At 36.7% G+C, this 19,330-nt stretch overlaps 3 protein-coding genes across 4 annotated transcripts; 1 reads left to right on the top strand and 2 right to left on the bottom strand.

Annotated features, from left to right (window-relative positions):
• Window positions 1–17: 17 nt before the first annotated feature.
• LOC128676978 (serine/threonine-protein phosphatase 2A 56 kDa regulatory subunit epsilon isoform-like) lies at window positions 18–10,895 on the bottom strand. Its single transcript, XM_053757470.2, has 8 exons — window positions 9,982–10,895; window positions 7,883–8,079; window positions 4,998–5,192; window positions 4,487–4,677; window positions 2,992–3,205; window positions 2,640–2,759; window positions 1,940–2,169; window positions 18–1,645 (listed from the first exon to the last, which is right to left on the bottom strand). Exons 1-8 carry the CDS (start codon window positions 10,118–10,120, stop codon window positions 1,555–1,557), a joined length of 1,377 nt encoding a protein of 458 aa, XP_053613445.1. The 5' UTR covers window positions 10,121–10,895; the 3' UTR covers window positions 18–1,554.
• An 834-nt stretch (window positions 10,896–11,729) lies between these two features.
• On the top strand, window positions 11,730–17,643 carry PDZ-GEF (PDZ domain-containing guanine nucleotide exchange factor). The gene is made up of 2 exons (XM_053757629.2): window positions 11,730–11,994; window positions 12,843–17,643. The coding sequence occupies exon 2, from the start codon at window positions 12,881–12,883 to the stop codon at window positions 16,415–16,417; it is 3,537 nt and encodes a 1,178-aa protein (XP_053613604.1). The 5' UTR covers window positions 11,730–11,994; window positions 12,843–12,880; the 3' UTR covers window positions 16,418–17,643.
• Window positions 17,008–19,248, bottom strand: Dph5 (Diphthamide methyltransferase). Of its 2 annotated transcripts, none has more exons than XM_053757631.2 (5): window positions 19,081–19,248; window positions 18,532–18,714; window positions 18,189–18,360; window positions 17,510–17,641; window positions 17,008–17,230 (listed from the first exon to the last, which is right to left on the bottom strand). In XM_053757631.2, exons 1-5 carry the CDS (start codon window positions 19,117–19,119, stop codon window positions 17,049–17,051), a joined length of 708 nt encoding a protein of 235 aa, XP_053613606.1. In that variant the 5' UTR covers window positions 19,120–19,248; the 3' UTR covers window positions 17,008–17,048. The 2 variants fall into 2 exon arrangements, with proteins under 2 accessions (XP_053613606.1, XP_053613605.1); XM_053757630.2 differs by having other exon boundaries at window positions 18,890–19,128.
• Between the last annotated feature and the right edge of the window lie 82 nt (window positions 19,249–19,330).

The following is a 19,330-nucleotide window of genomic DNA, read 5'->3' as shown; positions in this document are numbered from 1 at the left end:
AGAAATGAAAAACTGGGTAATGTGAAAATTTCTTGTGTATTTCCAATGCAGTTTCTTTGTTTGTCTGTCTGTTTGCGCAACTCATGAGCTCTGGGGCGCGAGCTCAAGGACACTGCAAGCCGCGGGCGCCAAGCTTACATAAAGAATTCAATTCATGTGAGTCAACTTTTTTATTTTCATACTGTGTTCTATAATAAGAGTTTATATATAAGATCATATATAATTTTTGCAATGTTAATACATTTTACATAACAAACATCTCCATAGTGTACATACATACATACGCAATGGTCGCGGCGCGTATCGTATCGGTATATACAGAAGCGCGCGGCCGTCCGGCAGCGGGCCTCTAAAAAAGTGATCATAAAAATCAAAATTCTACTGTAATATCATACAAATTAATGACTATTCCCTTACAAATTATTATATCTACTTTTAGCATCCGTCTACTTCAATCCAATATCATCAAATTAACTTTACGCCGGTGTCGATACAATGTTCGAGTTCGCTCTGACCGATTTTGCCCAATTAGTGTCCCACTCCCGCAGCTATGTATAAAAATCACATCGCTATAAATTTATAATAAATAAATGCCTATTTACACTATGTAACTATACAAAATGATAACAAAATGATAGTCCGACGAAATTACACGTTGAATCGAGCATCTAATTTTGAAAAGAAAATTTATTACAACGATCTACAGAGGCGGCCGAGGGCGCTGCGGGGCTGCTGATGTTCTTCCGGCAGTGCCCTCACTTGCGAGTGAAGCGAGTAGTGTCACTTGCGAGTGAGGCGAGGCAACGCTCGCAGCGCCCTGTCAGCTGCGCACTAAACGAATTACATCATCGAATTTATCTATTCATTTTGTACAATCTTAATCAGCCAAAGCTGGGTGCCCGTTTAATACAAATATCGGTGATCCGTAATGCAGTACGATTACTTTACGTTACGGTTAATATGTATAGTCGATCTTCTCCGGATTACATACGACTTTAACTTATTTAAACAATTTAACGATATTAAAACCCTAAAGTAAACTAATATTCACGTAGACGCGAAACCGACGCTCCTCGCGTCCTCACTATAGTAATTTGTAAAGATTCGCCGAACGAGATCGGCCCAGGGAGCCCACGAGCGAACCGAATCATGGGGCTGCCGCCGGCGCTGGCGCGAGTCCGGCCCGGCGTCGGTGTGCTGAACCGATTATAACAAAACGTTTGCTCGTCATTAGAATCCGTTTAAAACACTCGATTTTTCAATTAAAAATAGTAAATCGGGCAAACGGGATAGTCTGAAGACTGTTAATTTCATTAAAAAAATCATTATTCTCGCGAATCCCGCCCGAACCCCAGCGGATCGGCTCTCGCCAGCGACTCCAGCGGAAGGCAGCCCGAGGCACGGGGATGTATAATATTATAATGCTAACGAACGAATCATTAGAGGTATAAAAAATCAATAAGGTGACTAACAAAGGTAATCGAATAGAAAATATATATAAGATGGACATAATTGAAAATAAAAGGTGTGGCATTAGTCTAGCGCTTGCGGCGGTCACTTGTTGGCGAGCTGCCGCTTGTGCGACAGCTCCAGCTCGCCCAGCCGCTTCCACAGCTCGTCGCGCTCCTTCTCGCGCTTCTTCTCTCTGCCGGCAACACACCTCGCGTCACTTACATACTACTTACTACATGCGAATCAGAAAGCGTCCCTAAGGTACTTTCATAAAAAAATAATGAATCATGCGATTAATTAAATTGATCTATCAGATAGATATCAAATTATCCTGTTTAGTTAGATAAAAAAATATATAATCTCCATATTTGTCTTTAAATTCAGGTATGTCAATATATTCTCACCTTTTTCGACACTGACAAAAAACAACAGGAGAACTGGCCGGCAAATAAAACTCCTACGAAGAATTAAAAAACTTGAAACTCACTTTTGCCGTTCCGCTTTGTAGCTGGCGGTGAGTTCGTCAAAGAGCTTGGAGTTCATCTCCATGAAGGTCTTGAGCACATTGTAGACGAGCGCCACGATGGTCTGGTTCCAGTGCTCCTTGCTGATGCGGTACAGCGCCGGGAACATGATCGGCATGATCACGTGGTTGTTCTCCTCCATCAGGGACATTATGTATTCGTTGTTCCAGAAGTACAGTGCTCTCTCAGCCACCTGGGAATGTTTACATTAAAACGTACATTTCTTTTAAATTACTTTTTGTTCTCGCAATGTACAAAATACAGTTTACATTTCCTTTTAAGTTGCATATGTGATGATTTGTAGTGGTGGGCCTGATTATGATATAAATTCGTTGTAGCAAAATTTTACACTAAAATATTATTATCTGTTAAACAATATCTAAAAATGCAGGCCCTTATACTAATTCCAATGTTTATTATATTTATTTTATAGTTGATATGTTGAAAAAACTATTTGTTAAGTCAAATGCACGCAATTTTTGTTACACTATTTGTCCCATTTAAAGACGATAGAAAATATTGAAGTTTATCAAATTATATTTCAATTTCTAGTTTTTAAATATGTACGACCTTTTTCTCAAAGTTAGCTAGGTTTATCAGCTGTGCAGCAAGCTCCATTAGCTTGCTGTACCGAAAATTCTATACAATATCTAAAATAATTACCTGAAAATGTGGACTGGACACACATTTTGCTATTTGTCTAAAGAGCGGCTCTTGGATTTTCGCAAATTGAGCCGGCTCAATTACGTCCAATATCTCTTCTATCTCCCCCAAGAACATGACCTAGAAATTAAAACAATAACATTAGTTTCATATATGATTTATTTATTTAAAAAAATTACACAATATGTATAATAAAATAAAATTTGCTATTTTTCGGCTAAGCTATTAGCGACAAAACTTTTCGGGAGAGTCGATTTTCTTACCGATGTCGTTATAATGAGGTATGATTAAGGAGGGTTTATCAAATATCGCCAAAAAAAGCGAATTGTTTTTTATTAATTTGCTCTGTTACCTCTTTCTGAGAACAAGTCTTGGGCCAGAACTTCAGCAGCCCCCGCACCACGGGTTCGGTGAGAGTGGCGTCCTTCTCCAGGAACTGCACCACGCAGTAGGCGAGCTGCGCGTGGTACAGCGACAGACACTTCACTTTGTGCAGCGGCAGAAGCACCTTCACCAGGAACTGCTTGTGCTCGCTCTTCAGCGGCAGGGCGAAGCCGTTTATTATACTGGAATTAAAAGCGTAAGGCTATGTATGGTAGGTACGTTTCTCTAATAAATAAATCGACTTATATAATATTAGAAGCCTTCAACGTTCAAAAGAAAAATTATATATAATGTACTTCAAACTTTTTTATATAGTATAATTTCGTTTGAATAAAATTAATATTTTAGAAAACAAAGCATAATAATAACTCATGAGCTTGAATGTAATCAATTTTCAGTTAAGGTATTCTAAATTGGTCTTAGTGATTTATCTGTAGATTATTGCGCTATGTCTACCTTATATGATTAACCTCTCAAATGCTGAGGCGCGTATATGCGCCAACCCGGTAATGTGCTGTGGCGCACATATGCGCCAAGCGTCCTCGACCACTTCAAACTAGATTTTGAGCTTTAAATTAAAATTGTTCTAATTGAGCAAAAGTACTGGTAAGTAAATAATAAAGATATTATTATTATTTACTTGAATTTCACAATATAAAGGAGGAAAATATAATTCGTTCTCATAAGCTAATTAGTAGTAAAGGGAAGATAATCAGTATGCTCACATATTATGTCAATAACTGCTCAAAATGATAGAAAATAGTCAACTCTTTAAAATGGCCAATGTCGAATTAGAATTTTCATTCTAAGCATACATAGAACATCGTCTTATCTTGTATATACTCATAAAAAGATATAGATAACATGAGTAGTCAAGCCCACTTTCTAAAACAAACAATGAAACGGGGATTATTGGGATGAGTTGAAATGAGTGGCGCGCCGCCTCACACATTATCAGGACAGTAGCAATTAGGAAATAGCACACGAAATCAATATATTATTTTAACTAATAGTATAGTGATATCAACGTATTTACTAAATTGAGTAATCGTACCGCGATTACACCGCATTTATCTAAGTTTTACATACTTCGGCGGTGACGACCGTCGTAAATTATTTCTAGATAATTAGACAGATCGAATGAATGAACATACTTAATTAGATAGTTTACCTTCACATGTTCTAATTTCAAAATAGAGAAAAAAAAACGAAGTTTGAGCGAAATCAGATTACGTATTACAATTTTATGTAATATAAAAAATATTATTGGATGTCAATGCTAACACGGTATCTAACTTTGATAAAAGAAACTAAATGAACTGAATAGAAACTAACTGAACTGAAATTAGTTTCTTTTTTGAAAATAAACTGAAGCATTTCGTGCTTCAGTTTAATTTATTTCCATTCTAAGGCGGGAACCACACGCCGCGTACAAGTACTCTCAAGAGGTATAAACCACTAACCTTCCCAATATTTCCAGCAGCTCGCCCACACCGTTGAAGTGCTCAGTTTCGTAAACAAATCGCAGGAATATGTTGTTGATTTGTTTTCTTATGAACGCGCGCAGCCCGAGGAACTTGCCGTATATGCGGTGGAGCACCGTTTTGAGGAAGTCGCGCTCGCGCGGATCTTCAGAGTCGAACAAATCTAAAAGCTGTAAGACAACATTCAATAAGAGATCGAAAAAATAATAATAATGAGCTAATTACGAAATCCTCTCATCCTTATGCAACCAGGAAGGCGTTCAGGAGACCGAAAATTCGGTTCAGAATTAAAAATAAACCTTAAAATTTTGATTCGGTTCTGATTTATGACCTGCTTGACGTCAACCCTTTTTGGCCATTGTAGCCTAACAGATTTTAAGCCTGACGGCTTGTGACGTTACATTACGTAAGTTCGACATTCAACGCCCTTCATTATATGTATGTATTTTCCAGATTAAATAAAAATAATAAAGTGAAAAAATATATTTACCTGCAATACAAATTTTTGGTCAATGACCTTCTTGCCAATAGTGGGCTGGAAGTCAGTTGACTCGAGGAAGCGCAAGAAGAACTCGTAGACTAGTTGCAGATGGGGCCACGAAGCCTCCAGAGTCGGGTCATCCTCTTCAGGGTCGAAATCAGGATTTTCACTCGGCGGCAAAGTGCGAAACAAGTTGGCAGAGATCTACAGGGAACAAATACGTGCATTAATTAGGTTACTAGCTGTATACCTGTGCTGTGTTCCTGCGGCGAAAAGTAGCTGTCGCTGTCCACCCTTCTCATCCATAAAAAAACAAACAAGGATAGATTTTACAATAGAAAAAAAAACGTTTACAGGTGAGCAAATTTTATCTATCATACTGTATTGAAGAAGAAGGGATAGAGTAATTGATAAATCCACCACTGTTTATAATTTAACAATTCATAGATGTAGAACACCATTTTGCAAAAAATATATATTTATTATTTAAATGCTACATTATTCAGAGCTAATAATCAGAATATTAGGTTTAAGTGGTTAAAATATTTCAGTATGCATTTTCAGATGTTAAGTAAGACGGTATCTGTGTCCCACCGAACACAAATTACAACGGTAAACATAGGCTACACGTGCTGACATAAACATCAAACATAAACTTGTTCTACATGTGGTTTTTCGTCTTCACATTATATTTTAAGAAATAATAATTTCATAACTATCGCCTTTAGCTTTTACCTGTGGCTTTTTCTGCATATATTATTCACAATACATTCAAAGAAAAAAATACAATTATAGAAAACAGACCATATAATCAAATCAAAACGGGAACCAAATGGGAAAGTAGACCGATCTACCAGAGGGATATAGCTAGTAGGTAATTAAATAGTTGATGGTTTGGAGATAGTTGATCAAAACCGCCGTTTAGGTTATCCAAAATTCTTGAGCAGCAAAAGTTTTGTGACGACATTATTTAATGATTTTACTGTTACTTACACAAAGGAATATTTTACATGAAGAGAAAAAGTATCTAATCTCTATCAAATATGGTTACAGCCACTCTTATTATCATAATAATTACAAAGATCATCAAGAAATACAAACAAAGAATGCGTAAACATTGCAATTTGGTTTTCTTTGAGTTACAAGTGACGGAGAATTACTTAGCACATTGAATTATGGATCAGCGGTTAATCGCAATCGTTATAATAGGTCATCTAGCTAGTTGCTGAATGTTTTGTAAGTAAAAAGGTAATAATAGCATGTTTATTTTTTATAACGAAAATATAAGTGGAAAAATTTGAGAACAGGTACATATCGCATGTCAGGAGTGAAATTAATTACAGTAAATCTGACACCAGTGTTAGCACACTCTGAAAACAAGAAGAATTTAGTCTTCGGTTCAGTATCATCCTGCGTGTGATCTAATTGAATGCACTCATACACTTCAAGAAATCAATCAATTACGCACTCTCCTGTCCTAAATTAAGAGTCTCCGCCGTCACATGCCATTTGTTAGTTTAGTTTGGTTCGGATTGTACGATTTTTTATACGTATAGGAATAATAGTACCCGATATGGTTAACTTTTCTCTATCTGTATAGATAAAGTTAAATTTATTTTAGATAGTACCTATTGACATAAAAATTTTACCGTAAAATTTTACGGTTAAAGATTAAAATGGAATTCATAATATTCATAACTTTCTTAAAATTGAGCAAGATTTTTCATAAAGTGGTCGACATGAGCGTGCATTATTAAAATTGCATATTCTTGGATGGACGACAAGGTCAAAATAACTAGAATTAATGGGAATATTACATTCCTTTAACTAGTAAATTTCATACTACATTGTATATATGATTGAGCTGGGTACATCTCCGAGGGTTTAGTAGATCATGTGGCGAGGGGTTGTTAATCACTTGGCTTCAATGAAGCAAAGTAATATCAGGGTCCAGGAGTATATTCGGGCCAAAGGCGGACGGAGTGCTGTCTCCGGTGAGGCCTCATATGGCCTGGATGACAGTCGTGGCACTGGGCACGGTGTTGGGATTGCAGGGTCAAAGGTGTCAGTATTTCGGTGGCCCAATGTATTGGCCACAGTGGATATGGACAATCTATCCTCTATGGCTGATGAACTGGGAAGAGGCCTGGTCTAGCCAGGACAAAAAATTGAGTGAAGGCGTTGAAAGGCGTGCTCACGGCGTGCACGCTTTTATATTGTAGGTTTTCTTGCTCTCGCATATTGGGACCCGAGAGCGACACAAGGTGGAGCCGCCGGCTTCCCGTGTACAGATCAGCTAAAAGCTACCATCAATTGCAGGTCGATTAATCTTGAGCCAATGCCGCCACTATATGTACGTATATATGTACCATATGTACGTATTTTTTCAGAGAAAACTAAAGCTAAAATAACTAAAGCGGAAAAATAACATAGTGCACGAGACGCGCGTTCAAAACATACACAGTACAAAGGTCTTATAATAGGCATCTTAAATATTTTATTTTAAGCTCACCCAGATTCTCAATTTTTATTCAAATTTAAATCTTTTGTAGTTATTTTTTAAAATTTACTGTATAATTGTTGGTCGAGAGTTGTAAACTTCATAAACCCTTATCATTGCAATACAGATAGTATGGGGAAATTGCCAACAAAACAATATAGATGTAATAGTAATTTTAAATAATATGAACTAATTACCTGCTTACTTCAGATAAAAAGTATCAATGCAGTATTTTCCGGGGATTTTTTAGATTAACATAAGCTTTAAAGTTCAATTCTTGAGACCATACAAAAGGGTACCAAGAATGATCCTCTCCTGAAGAGAGGAAAGGGTATTTCTTTCCATGAAAAACAATCAATTGATCTTATTCCTTCTGTGTCCTAATATAGCTTACCATTTTGATGATCTCTGGATAGACAGGCTCGGTGAGCACACCGCGCCCTCCAGTTATGTACTCTACAAGCTCATTGAGCGTGGCACGTTTAATTTCCTTCCCCTTCAGATCAGCGACTGGATCCATGAAGTCGAAAGCTACACAGCACTGTCGTAACTTGCGAATAAACAGCTCCTCCTGTTCACTGCTGGGAACATCTGGAAATAACAATTGGCTAATTAAGTTAAATTTTTGAGTAAGCTTGACACATGCTGATCAAAATCAGCTCAAAGGTGTTTAAATAAGTTTATATTTCAAATTTAATTTAATTTAAGTGAATGTGTTTGTTAAAAATGCAACATAAAAGAATCCTGGGGCCAAATCTAGTGAAAATATTGTACATTGAAATTACTTACATAGTCAATTTCTGAATTAACACTTTAATTTAACAATTATGTTGAGTGGCTTCCATGATGAGCTTTCAATTGCCATCTATTGCACACATAAGATATTTATACCAGAAAACAAACAGTCTTTCAGATCATGTGTTAGTTTCATATATTATGAGCACTGTAGGTGGAACCCATTGTTCCACTCATAAGTGTAGCCATAAATAGTATAATCACTTATTGAACTGGGACAATGAAGGATAAAACCATTTTATTTCTATTTTAAAAACAGAAAATTAATAAATTATGTGTGGTGTACAACAATAACTATTGTACATGTATATTTTTTGTTTTAGTTACCTCATTTGAGGACAATAAATTTAAAAGAGTCACATAGTCTTGGCAGCTGATGCACAACAGTAGCATTCCCAAGGAGGGATAGCATCAGGCAAGTGGCCGGTTATTAAATCAAAGCCAAATGTTCAAAATTTTAAAGTGTTCCTTTACCCACAGTTTTGTGGCATTACAACCCCGAATGTCTCTGGGAACACACAAAAAAGATAAAGTAAGTAATTATTTGTGAAGTGGGATAATATAGTTTGTTGTCACTTCTAATAATTTGTGAGTAAATAAGTACCTAACTAGGTTAGGATTTTTTTTTCTTTCTATATTAGTTATTGAAATGCATAATTTAGTATAAGATTTCTTTATAAATAAAAGGATCACTAAAGCACCTCTCCTTTATGAGAAATCAAATGAATGGGTTAGAATTTTTATTGAGGACTATTGTGGTCAATATTAGTGCTTCTTTTCGAGTGTATTAATTGCTACTGGTGCTTCAACACCATTTCACTGTGCAATATATATATAATTAGAATAAATTATTTTTCACTTCTTCTGTAATGTATATATTATTGGTCATACAGTGGCATAGCAGTGTATGTATGCTATATAACATAAAAAGTCAAGTGAATATTGTTCTCACACAATGAGGGACAATAAAAATTAACTTTTTTGGAACACCTTTATCTATAGTGCTAAATTTGATGAATCTCGGCCATAAGACTCTTGTCAAATTGCAAAAAATGCAACATAAATGAATGGAACTAAATCATGGTGTCATTACTCTAGTGATGCAGTTGTAGCTTGTTATTATAAAGGGTCTTAAAAGACTATTTAGCTAGATAGTGTGAATAGAAACTGTTTATCATCTCCCCGATTTTTATGATTCAAACATATTAGTCAACATATGCCTAATTTATAACACTTTAAAGTGATCTTAAAATATATTCCTTTCCATATTTTTTAAGATTATTCATTATGCATGGATGTGGACCAAAATACCAAAAATAAATGTGGCTTTTTGGGAAACTATGCTGTATTGTCTCAAATTCTTCACCTGTTTATTAAGAAACCATCTACAGGTATTTTAATATTATCTATTGTCTGCATGGCCATTGTTCCAATTTTTACATAAATTATTGGTAATTATTTTTTAACCAGTGATTGTAAATAGAAACACCAATATACTCCTTCAAAGTGGCAATACTGGGGTAAACATCCAGTTTAGTTATCATTCAGTGTTTAACATCAATGTACTATCAATATCACAAGGTCAATGAACTGGCAAATTAAGAATCATTATTAGAATGGAGCCAAGTAGGTAGTAGCTTGACACTTGACAGTAAATAAAGGAAAAACATGATTTGGAAAGGATAACCACTAGCTCACCTTTGAGAAGCGGCAGCGCCTGGAGCTCCACGTCCTGCGTGTTGCGGTACCGAGAGGAACCTTGCGATTTCTTCGTTTTTTTCTTCAGTGATCGCTTGGCGAAAGGATCAATCCTGTCCACAAACGTTCCCGAAGACATTTTGACAATAATAAAGTGTCCCCAAATGACAAAACGTCGAGAGCGATCAATGCAAAACTTGTTTTGATTCGGGTAGAGTCATGATCCGGCTCAATCCACGAGACGAACGCGCACTTCCCGTAAGGTCGTAGCACAATATTAGAGCCTAAACAAACATTCCTTCGTCACACATGACGGTAATGGAGTGGTCACACTCAGGCCATTCTTTATACACTTCCAGATTCCACAACAGTTACGTAATTTTAAAACATCAATATCACTAAAATGACACAATAACAAAAAGAAATAATTAAGATTCACAAATTTAGCTTTATTTTATGAGGCGTGTCACCAATAGTGGAAGGCAGAAGTCACATATACATACAAGCCTCGTGTAATATCAGCCGGTCAGTCAATCACAATATAAATTCTTCAACAATCGTCCAAAATAATCAAATATTTAATCGTAATAACACTCGAAATAGCGATTGAAAACTAAGATTGTCCTTTTTCAAAGTACACTGAAAATATAGTGGTGATGACACGGAGCAAAATTTAACACCAAAAACCTATCACAGTATTCCTGCCATCGCTCACCATTCGTTTCGACTCTAAACCAGGGCGCATTTTAATGTCAATCGCGATATTATAAAGAGATTTTGCACTTCCACTGTTGTAATCACGGATTTCTGCGAGGTTTTCCACTGCGGGAAACGATCAATTTACAAAATTAGACTAGAAGAATATCATGTCTGCTTTGCTTCGAAAACGCCACACTCGTAGAAAAGTACCTATTTCTGAAAATAGATGGAGATAGAAATGTTCAGTTGGCCATTTTGAATACTTTTAAATTAAAACTACAGTAAATAGTAATTTATGTATACCAATAAATAATAACTTGGAATATGATTTCAAAAAAACCAAAACTTTGAATAAAACAATGTTGAAATAATAATATTAAGATAAATAGTACATTAATTAATGATCATATTCCGCTAGATGTAAAGCTACGTTCACATATGTGATTTTAATTTTAATGTCTATGGTTTATTAGTTGATTGTGAACGCAACTAAACATAAAATGTATTATGTTCCTTCTCATCTTCTGTCTTCCTTGTATACTGTACATATAAAGAGTAATGTTCCGTTGTATTTAAATAACAATAAATAAAAGAGGTAGATAAGCGTTTATGAGTTTGTATGTTTGAGGCGGGTAATTTTCCACCAAACTGATTTCATAAAAAAATCACCATTAGAAAGGTCACAGATATTAGAACATTAGAAAAGTTTCCAAGCTATAGACTATATTTTATCTCAACATTCCAATTTTGAGATAAAATATAGCCAATTCAACTTGAATTATTGAACAACGAAAGGATACTCGACAGTTTGCAGTACTTTTTAGTAGATAACTGCTCAATATAAGAAAGTCTGCTTATGCTGCATAATAATTTCAGCCATGTCAACCCACTGTAAACGTGCGTACGCACATCATCCTCTTCTGCCGCTGTTATAGCGCTTACCAAAGATGGATGGGGCTTGGCGTGGCTTGGGGGAGGCATTTTCGAATTCCTGCTGTCTATGGTATTTCTTCTATCTTTTTAAAATCTTGTTTATAGATAGAATTGATCGTCTATTGTCTATGGCATCATTCTGCTTTTTTGAGAAAGTGGCTTTCTAAATGGCTCTTTTGGCATTTATTTCGTTATTATTCATTATAAACTGTGAATGAATATTACAAATTGAAGAAATTGTGGCTATCCCGTGTTATAGTGCAGTGTGACTATAGTGGCACGATTATTTGAATAAACCTAGAGGAAACTAAATAATTTAGAAAGCAACATGGAAGCATTGACAGTTCCGCCATGAATGCAAAATAAATAGAAATTCTGAAGGTTTACAAATGTTTATATTATTTACTGTTTGCAATGTATGTCTATTGTTTTGCATGCTTTAAATAACTAGAAATGTGATGTCATACATGTAGTACTGCTATGCTGATGCATACAAGTCCAATTTGCGTAGGTACTTGCATCGATAGCTGTAAAGAAAGTAGATTAATTAAATTTTTCGCTGGCTGTCCAATAGTGCACTATCTATGATAACTTTATCACAAATGAATACTGTTATACCTAAACCATTCATTTTCTGGACAGATACATTTAGTATGTTTTATGCTTAGTAGCTCATTTTATTCTGTAAAATTTCTTGCTCATTTCTATCCTGTGATTTCAAATCAAGTAACTTTTCGTTAGGAGCAGTGAATTAGTGTGCATTCTTTTCCCATATAAAAAATAAAACTATTTTTGTCTTAGAGTTAATGCTGTTGTAGAGTTGCATTTTTCAACAAAAACTTGTACTACTTAAATAAAAAAATATCCTTATCCATCCAAAAGGAAGGCAGTGGGGATATTCAAATGGCTGTTGATAATGATGATAAATAAAAAATACCTTAAAATCTTCTTCACAAAATGTTATTTTGTATCAATAGCCATGGTAGTGAGTAAAAATATTATAGTTAGGTATAAATATTTTTTAATTTTCTTTTTATATATATGGATCTTCAAATCATTGCTGATAGAATTGAAATTTAATATGCATCTATGTAAATCTGTAGTCAGTACCATATCATAATAAACAAGAAGCTGATGGTTATGAAGTTAGAAAGTGCCCATAGGAATTATGTATAAAGCCCATAAAACAAGGTTTAAACAAATTTATAATTTGCACTTTAATTTTCCAGGAGGTGGAAGTTGGACAAAGCATATTTGAATCTTCACAATGTTGAGAGGTGGACGCGGCCGTCACAGTCCAGAGCTGTACCCTCACACATTAAAGTGCTCTAACGCAAGTGATACCAGCTCTGCCTACAGTGGCAGTGACACTATGACATCGGTTCACAGTTCACTTGACATGGACTTAGAGGTAGATCTCTCTGGGCTCCTAGAGTCTATTGTAGACTCTGATGAGGAAGAAGACTTAGAAGAGAGCATGGACAGCCTCACCGTCCGTGATGCTGTCAGAGAATGCCTTGAGAAAGATCCAAATGAACGAACTGATGAAGATGTAGAAATACTCTTGGAATTCACTCAACATCTTAAAGCCTTTACAAACATGACCCTGACAGTGAGAAGAGCTTTGTGTGCAGTAATGGTTTTTGCTGTTGTTGAAAAGGCAGGGACTATTGTTATGAATGATGGAGAGGAACATGACTCATGGTCAGTACTAATTAATGGTCAAGTTGGTATTGAGCACTCAAATGGAGACATAGAATATCTCAATGTTGGAGACAGTTTTGGAATGGCTGAAGCTACCCTTGAGAAATTATACCATAGAGGTATTATGACCACAAGGTGTGATGACTGTCAGTTTGTATGTATAACACAGACTGACTATTATCGTATATTACATCAAGGAGAAGAAAATATAAAACGCCATGAAAATGACCTTGGCAATGTCGTACTAGTAACTGAATATAGAGGGTTGACAGGTGACTCTGGTCACCAGCAGGGACATGTGGTAATTAGGGGAACCCCTGAACAACTAATGCAGCAGCTCATTCAAGACAATGCTCGTGATTCCACATATGTTGAAGATTTCTTGCTAACACATAGAACATTTATAGAAAGTCCTCTAGTTGTGGCAAAACAACTTCTTGCCTGGTTTTCTGAACCTTCAATCCGTGACAAAGTCACTAGAGTTATATTGCTGTGGGTCAATAACCATTTCACAGATTTTGAAACAGATCCCACTATGATGGAATTCCTTGAGAATTTTGAAAATGCTTTGGAACATGAAAAGATGGAAAGTCAACTGAGACTATTAAACATTGCGTGCTCTGCAAAAGCACGAACTAGGAGTGTTACACTATCGCGCCCAACAAGAGATGAACCTTTAAATTTCTCAATTCTCGGTGGCTATGAAAAAGGTTATGGGATCTTTATATTAAAAGTTGAAAAACATTCTAAAGCAGAGGAAGTAGGATTAAAAAGAGGTGATCAAGTCATAGAAGTTAATGGCCAATCATTCCAACATGTCAGTGGTGCAAAAGCAATGGAAATTATTAAAGGTTCCACACATTTGAGTATTACTGTAAAGAGTAATTTATTGGCTTTCAAGCAAATGTTATTGATGCCTGAGAACTCACCAAGACAGAGAGGGTGCACAAATATGGTACGCTGGCAAATGGACCCCAGAGCTCGATTATCTACAGCTGAATTATTAAGTGATGAGCCAATTATTCTGTCACATCAAATGTTTCAATCTCCCACCAAAAAACCTCAGCAACTAAGCATAAAGAAAGAACCACAAAAAGGCTTCATGACACTTGGGCCTAAGAGAAGACTACAGAAAGCTTTAATGAAAATGAACATTTTACCTAAGAACACTATAAATGATGGGTTACACACTGATGACAGCATCCTCTCAAATTCAGAGTCTTTAAATAAAGCCAATAGTAGCACTTCATTTTATAATTCTCATAGCAACCCTGACTTGATATCAATATGTTATGATGAGTATCAGTCATCAGATTATCCTGAACATGTATTAAAAGTATACAGAGGAGATCAGACTTGCAAGTACCTGTTAGTACACAAAGAAACAACTGCTAGAGAAGTTGTGATGTTAACATTGCAAGAGTTTGGAATTACAGATCCCAGCTCAAATTTTTCATTGTGCGAGGTATCGGTTGCTCAAGGTAGCATCATTAAACAGCACCGTTTACCAGACCAGCTTCAGAATCTAGCTGAACGTATTGGCCTCAGTTCTCGTTACTACTTGAAGACAAATGGGGTCAGTGAAACTTTAGTACCTGATGAAATGGCTCCTGAACTCCTAAGGGAAAGTGTAGTCCATTTCTTGCAGTTAAATGCTGTGGAAGTAGCAGTACAACTAACTTTGCAAGATTTTTGTATCTTCCGTCAGATCGAAAGTACAGAATATGTTGATGATTTATTTGAGCTAAAAAGTAGATATGGCACGCCTATGTTATCGCAGTTTGCCGAGCTGGTAAACAAAGAAATGTTTTGGGTGGTCACTGAAGTTGTGAATGAACAAAATATAGTTCGTCGATCCAAGATTATAAAACAATTCATAAAAGTTGCTCGGCATTGTAAGGAATGCAAGAACTTTAATTCCATGTTTGCAATCATATCAGGATTGGGGCACGGGGCTGTTTCCAGATTGAGAATGACTTGGGACAAATTACCTACTAAATACTATAAATTGTTCACTGATTTGCAAATGTTGATGGATCCTTCAAGAAATATGTCTAAATACAGACAATTGGTTACAACTGAACAAGGAAGATCACCAGTGATTCCATTCTATCCCGTAGTAAAAAAAGACCTGACTTTTATTCACCTTGGAAATGATACTAAAGTGGAAGGCATGGTGAACTTTGAAAAATTAAGAATGATTGCAAAGGAAGTTCGGACACTTACAAACATGTGTAGCTCTCCATATGATCTTCTGACATTGCTGGAACTAGGCAAACAACCACCATCTACTGCAATGATGGCTTTGAACCAACTGACCACTGGAGGAGTGCAGCAGGGCCAAGTTACAGTAAAGAGAAGGAAGAAATCATCAAATGTTCCAAATCCTAAGAAAATGTTTGAAGAAGCACAAATGGTACGAAGAGTCAAAGCTTATTTGAATAGTATGCATGTCGAGACTGATGAAGATCGCCTTCATGCATTATCTGTAGAATGCGAGGGTATGGGGCCGGCCCCTGTGATGCCTCGCCGACGACACCCATCTCCTTCCCTCTCGACGACCAGCAGCGCGTCATCTGCCAGTGAAAGTAAAAAGAGCTTCGCTGGAAATAAATTCGGAGCGGCTTCTCCCCAAGCCGTGAGGAAGTTGCTAGCTCTTTCGGAGCCTGCGAAAACTAGACCTCATCAGCCCCGGCCGCCGCCGCCGGGCCCGTCGCCGTGCTCGCACCGGCGCGACGGGCCGGCGGCCGGCATCTGCTGCCCGCGCACGGCGCACGAGCGCTCGCACTCTGACACGCCCACGCCGCTGCCCGTGGACCTGTCGGCGGAGAGCAGCAGCGTCACGTCGCTGGTGAACCTGCCGCTGCGCAAGACGGGCTCGGCCACGTCCAGCGACAGCGGCCACGGCTCGTGCACGGCGGGCTGCGCGCGGCCCGTGCCGCCGCCGCGCATGCCGCAGCCGTACTCGCTGGCGGCGCAGGTGGCGCGCCTGGAGCGCCTCAGCCGCGCGCACTCGCACGAGGGCGTCACCAGGCCCTACGACTACTATCACGACGCTCCGGACGAGGATGACGATGATCAACAGGTGTCAGCTGTTTAAATTTGAATACTCTTAACTGAATCGATGTCTATTTATATACCTAATTCACAATTTTGTAATCTCACTCGAAAATAGGAAGCACGAGTTTTATAAATTTCTTATTATATTGCTATGAATTAAAATTGTGTATGTATCCCTACAAACTAAGTCTAAAGACTGTATAATTAAGAAAATATCCTAGTGTTATATAGTGTAAAATTTCATATTTTTTAAGTAATATCTCTTTAACATTTAATTATTATAATGTGACCCACCATTTTCCAGTTTTGCCTAGACTTGTTTGATGTAAGTGTACCAATTGTGATTTATTGTAGTGTATTCACTTTGGTATCTCTACATTCCGTTAATTGTAAAATATTATTATATTAATAATTCTTCATTATTTATATTTGTGGAACTTAGACCAAATAATAATGAATGTACCTTTTAACATTTATAATTCAATTGATAAAAAATATTTTATGTTGTAGTATTTTGTGGTAGCTTCGCGGACCAACAATGGGTTTGAATGTTATTTCTCACGGTAGCAGCTCGAATCATGTATCATGTTTTTATTATTATTATGATTGTAAATAATAAAAATATATTAATTACATACTTATGAAAAGTTTATTGTTATTTACACGCATTGTTATCTGAATTGTGCTAGGTAATCTTGTTCGAGCGGATGTAGATCGGGGGCGGGTATGACGAGGCTGTGGAGCGGCGCGCCGAGATCGCAGTGTTGCATCACGGACAGAGGCCGCACTGCGATACGCTGCGCGGCGTCGCCCACCCGCGACAGCCCCACACACAAGCTGTCTTTACTGATCCCTGAAAGTATTACAAATCACACTATGTATTGGTTAAAACTGCATAAATTCGTAAAATCAACATTTTTGGAATTCAACATTACTGAAATTCAACATTTTTGGAGTTCAACATAATGGTCCAGAAGGAACAATCCATGCATCAGTTCTTCACAGACGCGACAGTGGACTTTGTTTTATAATATGTAAGGATGATGGTTATGTAAATTGGCAGAAAAAACAAGTGTTTTGTGAGTAGTGCAGTGGGTATGATTCTCAAAGATACTGGAATATCTGATATTACCTGTATCAGGTTTGTTTTCTATGATTTGCACTAATTGATTGGCAGCCTCCTTGACTGACATGAATTTTGGGTCCATATACTGCCTAACTTTCTTAGTTAAAGATTCTTCTGTAGGTTCTTTCACTTTAATATCTGTAACAACATTTTTGGTTGGTTTGGACACGTGATGAGAAGAGAAGAGAATCATTTACTGAGGAAAGCTTTAAGTAGGACGGTACATGGATATAGAGGACGAGGAAGGCCTAGGAAGAGATGAATGGATTGTGTCAGGGAGGATATGAGGTTACTAGGGGTGGATCCAAATGTGGCAAAACATAGAGAATTGTGGAGGACCCCAGATGATGGGACAAGGTAAAGCAAATGAAATCTGTAACAACATTTAGATATATTATTTTTTTAGCAATGAACTGATTACAACAGGAGCCTAATCTAATCTTCAAAGATTGATCTTCATTAGTGATAATTTGTGATGGTATTATGTACGGATGCAAATTTACGTCACTAGTATGATTTATACAAATACTTTTTACGATTGAAACTTCTTGTGTTTACTTCATCATCAATATCAATACATATTCATAAATTCCACTTCAATAACTGACCTTAGAAAAAGAAGATTTCCAAAAGTTTGTGATCAGTGATCATAATCACTATACATAATGAGTAAATATGGATTTACCTAATAAACAAAGAGTATGAAGATTTCTGGAATGATTTTGAACAATTTTGTCAAAGAAACTGTCAGGTTTCCATGTTTCTGTCCAGTAAGGAATGGAGACAGTTTCACCAAAGTTGTACAGCTGGAGCCCACAGCAACTTACTGCATTCATTATTGATGCATTGTGGACAATCTGGAATTGGTGAATATTTTCTATTATATATACTATAAAGTCATAAGTACTCTATTATCCATAAAACATACTTTAATTGGTCACAATCGCGTGACATGAGTGTGATCAACTTTTAAGACTATGGGAAAGACCTGTACAGTGATTTTAGTTCCAGTTAAAGAAGATGGTTACCTGTGTTTGGACCCCAAACTGGTGTGCTCTCAATAACATATCAGTATGTGTGGTAGCTCCTAAGGGATCTCCTACAACTAACAGGGCTATATCTTTTTCCTTGGCTTCTTGCAGTATACCATCTATATTGCTCTCGCATAGCTCTCGATCTGCTACTATCAAACTTCTACCATAAAATTCTTCCTGTAATGCATAGTTTTAAAGTTTACTATTTATCTGACACCATTGTCTGGGTGGAAACAAAAATACAATTTCCCCACTTATGATGGCGAAGTGTGATAAGTGTAATAGGTGGTCTAATCTTTATGTCTAGAGTAAGACCAGGATATTGTTAAAACTGTTAACAAAAATACTGTACCAAAGTTTCCTTTCCTACAGTGAGTATAGAAGTGTAGGCTTCCAATAAAACTTTGTCACATTTCTTAACAATTTCTAAACCTTTGATTGTAATATCTTTTGCATCTCCCAAACCCAAACCAATTAAGTAAAACATGTTGCGAGTAATTAAACTTTTATTTTATTTACAAAATTATAACCTAAAAGCTTAACCTCTTCGCTTTGGCGTATTTCAGTCAGTCGTTCGTACATACGTAGTGTTGCACGATATACCAGCAAACTAATATCGAAGCTAAACGATACTATAATATCGATAAAAATACATTTTGATGTCTAGAAATAATATGAATGGTTGGTATTACACCTTGTTAAACGCTACGCTATCGATATAATTACTTAATTTGATACATGTCCTAACCATAACACCGATAAATATCAACTACCAAACCAATAAGCTCGCCGG

The sequence above is a fragment of the Plodia interpunctella genome, chromosome 17, assembly GCF_027563975.2.
Source record: "Plodia interpunctella isolate USDA-ARS_2022_Savannah chromosome 17, ilPloInte3.2, whole genome shotgun sequence".
NCBI lineage: Eukaryota > Metazoa > Arthropoda > Insecta > Lepidoptera > Pyralidae > Plodia > Plodia interpunctella.
Note: the sequence above shows the minus strand (reverse complement) of the source record. Positions and strands in the feature narration are given on the sequence as shown.

Bases quoted from the DNA above. Each gene is read 5' to 3' on its own strand.
- LOC128676978 (XM_053757470.2), bottom strand. From the start codon at position 10,120: ATGTCTTCGGGAACGTTTGTGGACAGGATTGATCCTTTCGCCAAGCGA. The intron at 2,170-2,639 runs GTAATTATTTTA...AAACATTCCCAG, and splicing joins TGTCCAGTCCACATTTTCAG to GTGGCTGAGAGAGCACTGTA. The intron at 1,646-1,939 runs GTGAGTTTCAAG...TGTTGCCGGCAG, and splicing joins TACAAAGCGGAACGGCAAAA to AGAGAAGAAGCGCGAGAAGG.
- PDZ-GEF (XM_053757629.2), top strand. From the start codon at position 12,881: ATGTTGAGAGGTGGACGCGGCCGTCACAGTCCAGAGCTGTACCCTCAC.
- Dph5 (XM_053757630.2), bottom strand. From the start codon at position 19,024: ATGTTTTACTTAATTGGTTTGGGTTTGGGAGATGCAAAAGATATTACA. The intron at 18,715-18,889 runs GTACAGTATTTT...TATGCATTACAG, and splicing joins CTGTAGGAAAGGAAACTTTG to GAAGAATTTTATGGTAGAAG. The intron at 17,642-18,188 runs GTAAATCCATAT...ATGTTGTTACAG, and splicing joins TCATACTCTTTGTTTATTAG to ATATTAAAGTGAAAGAACCT.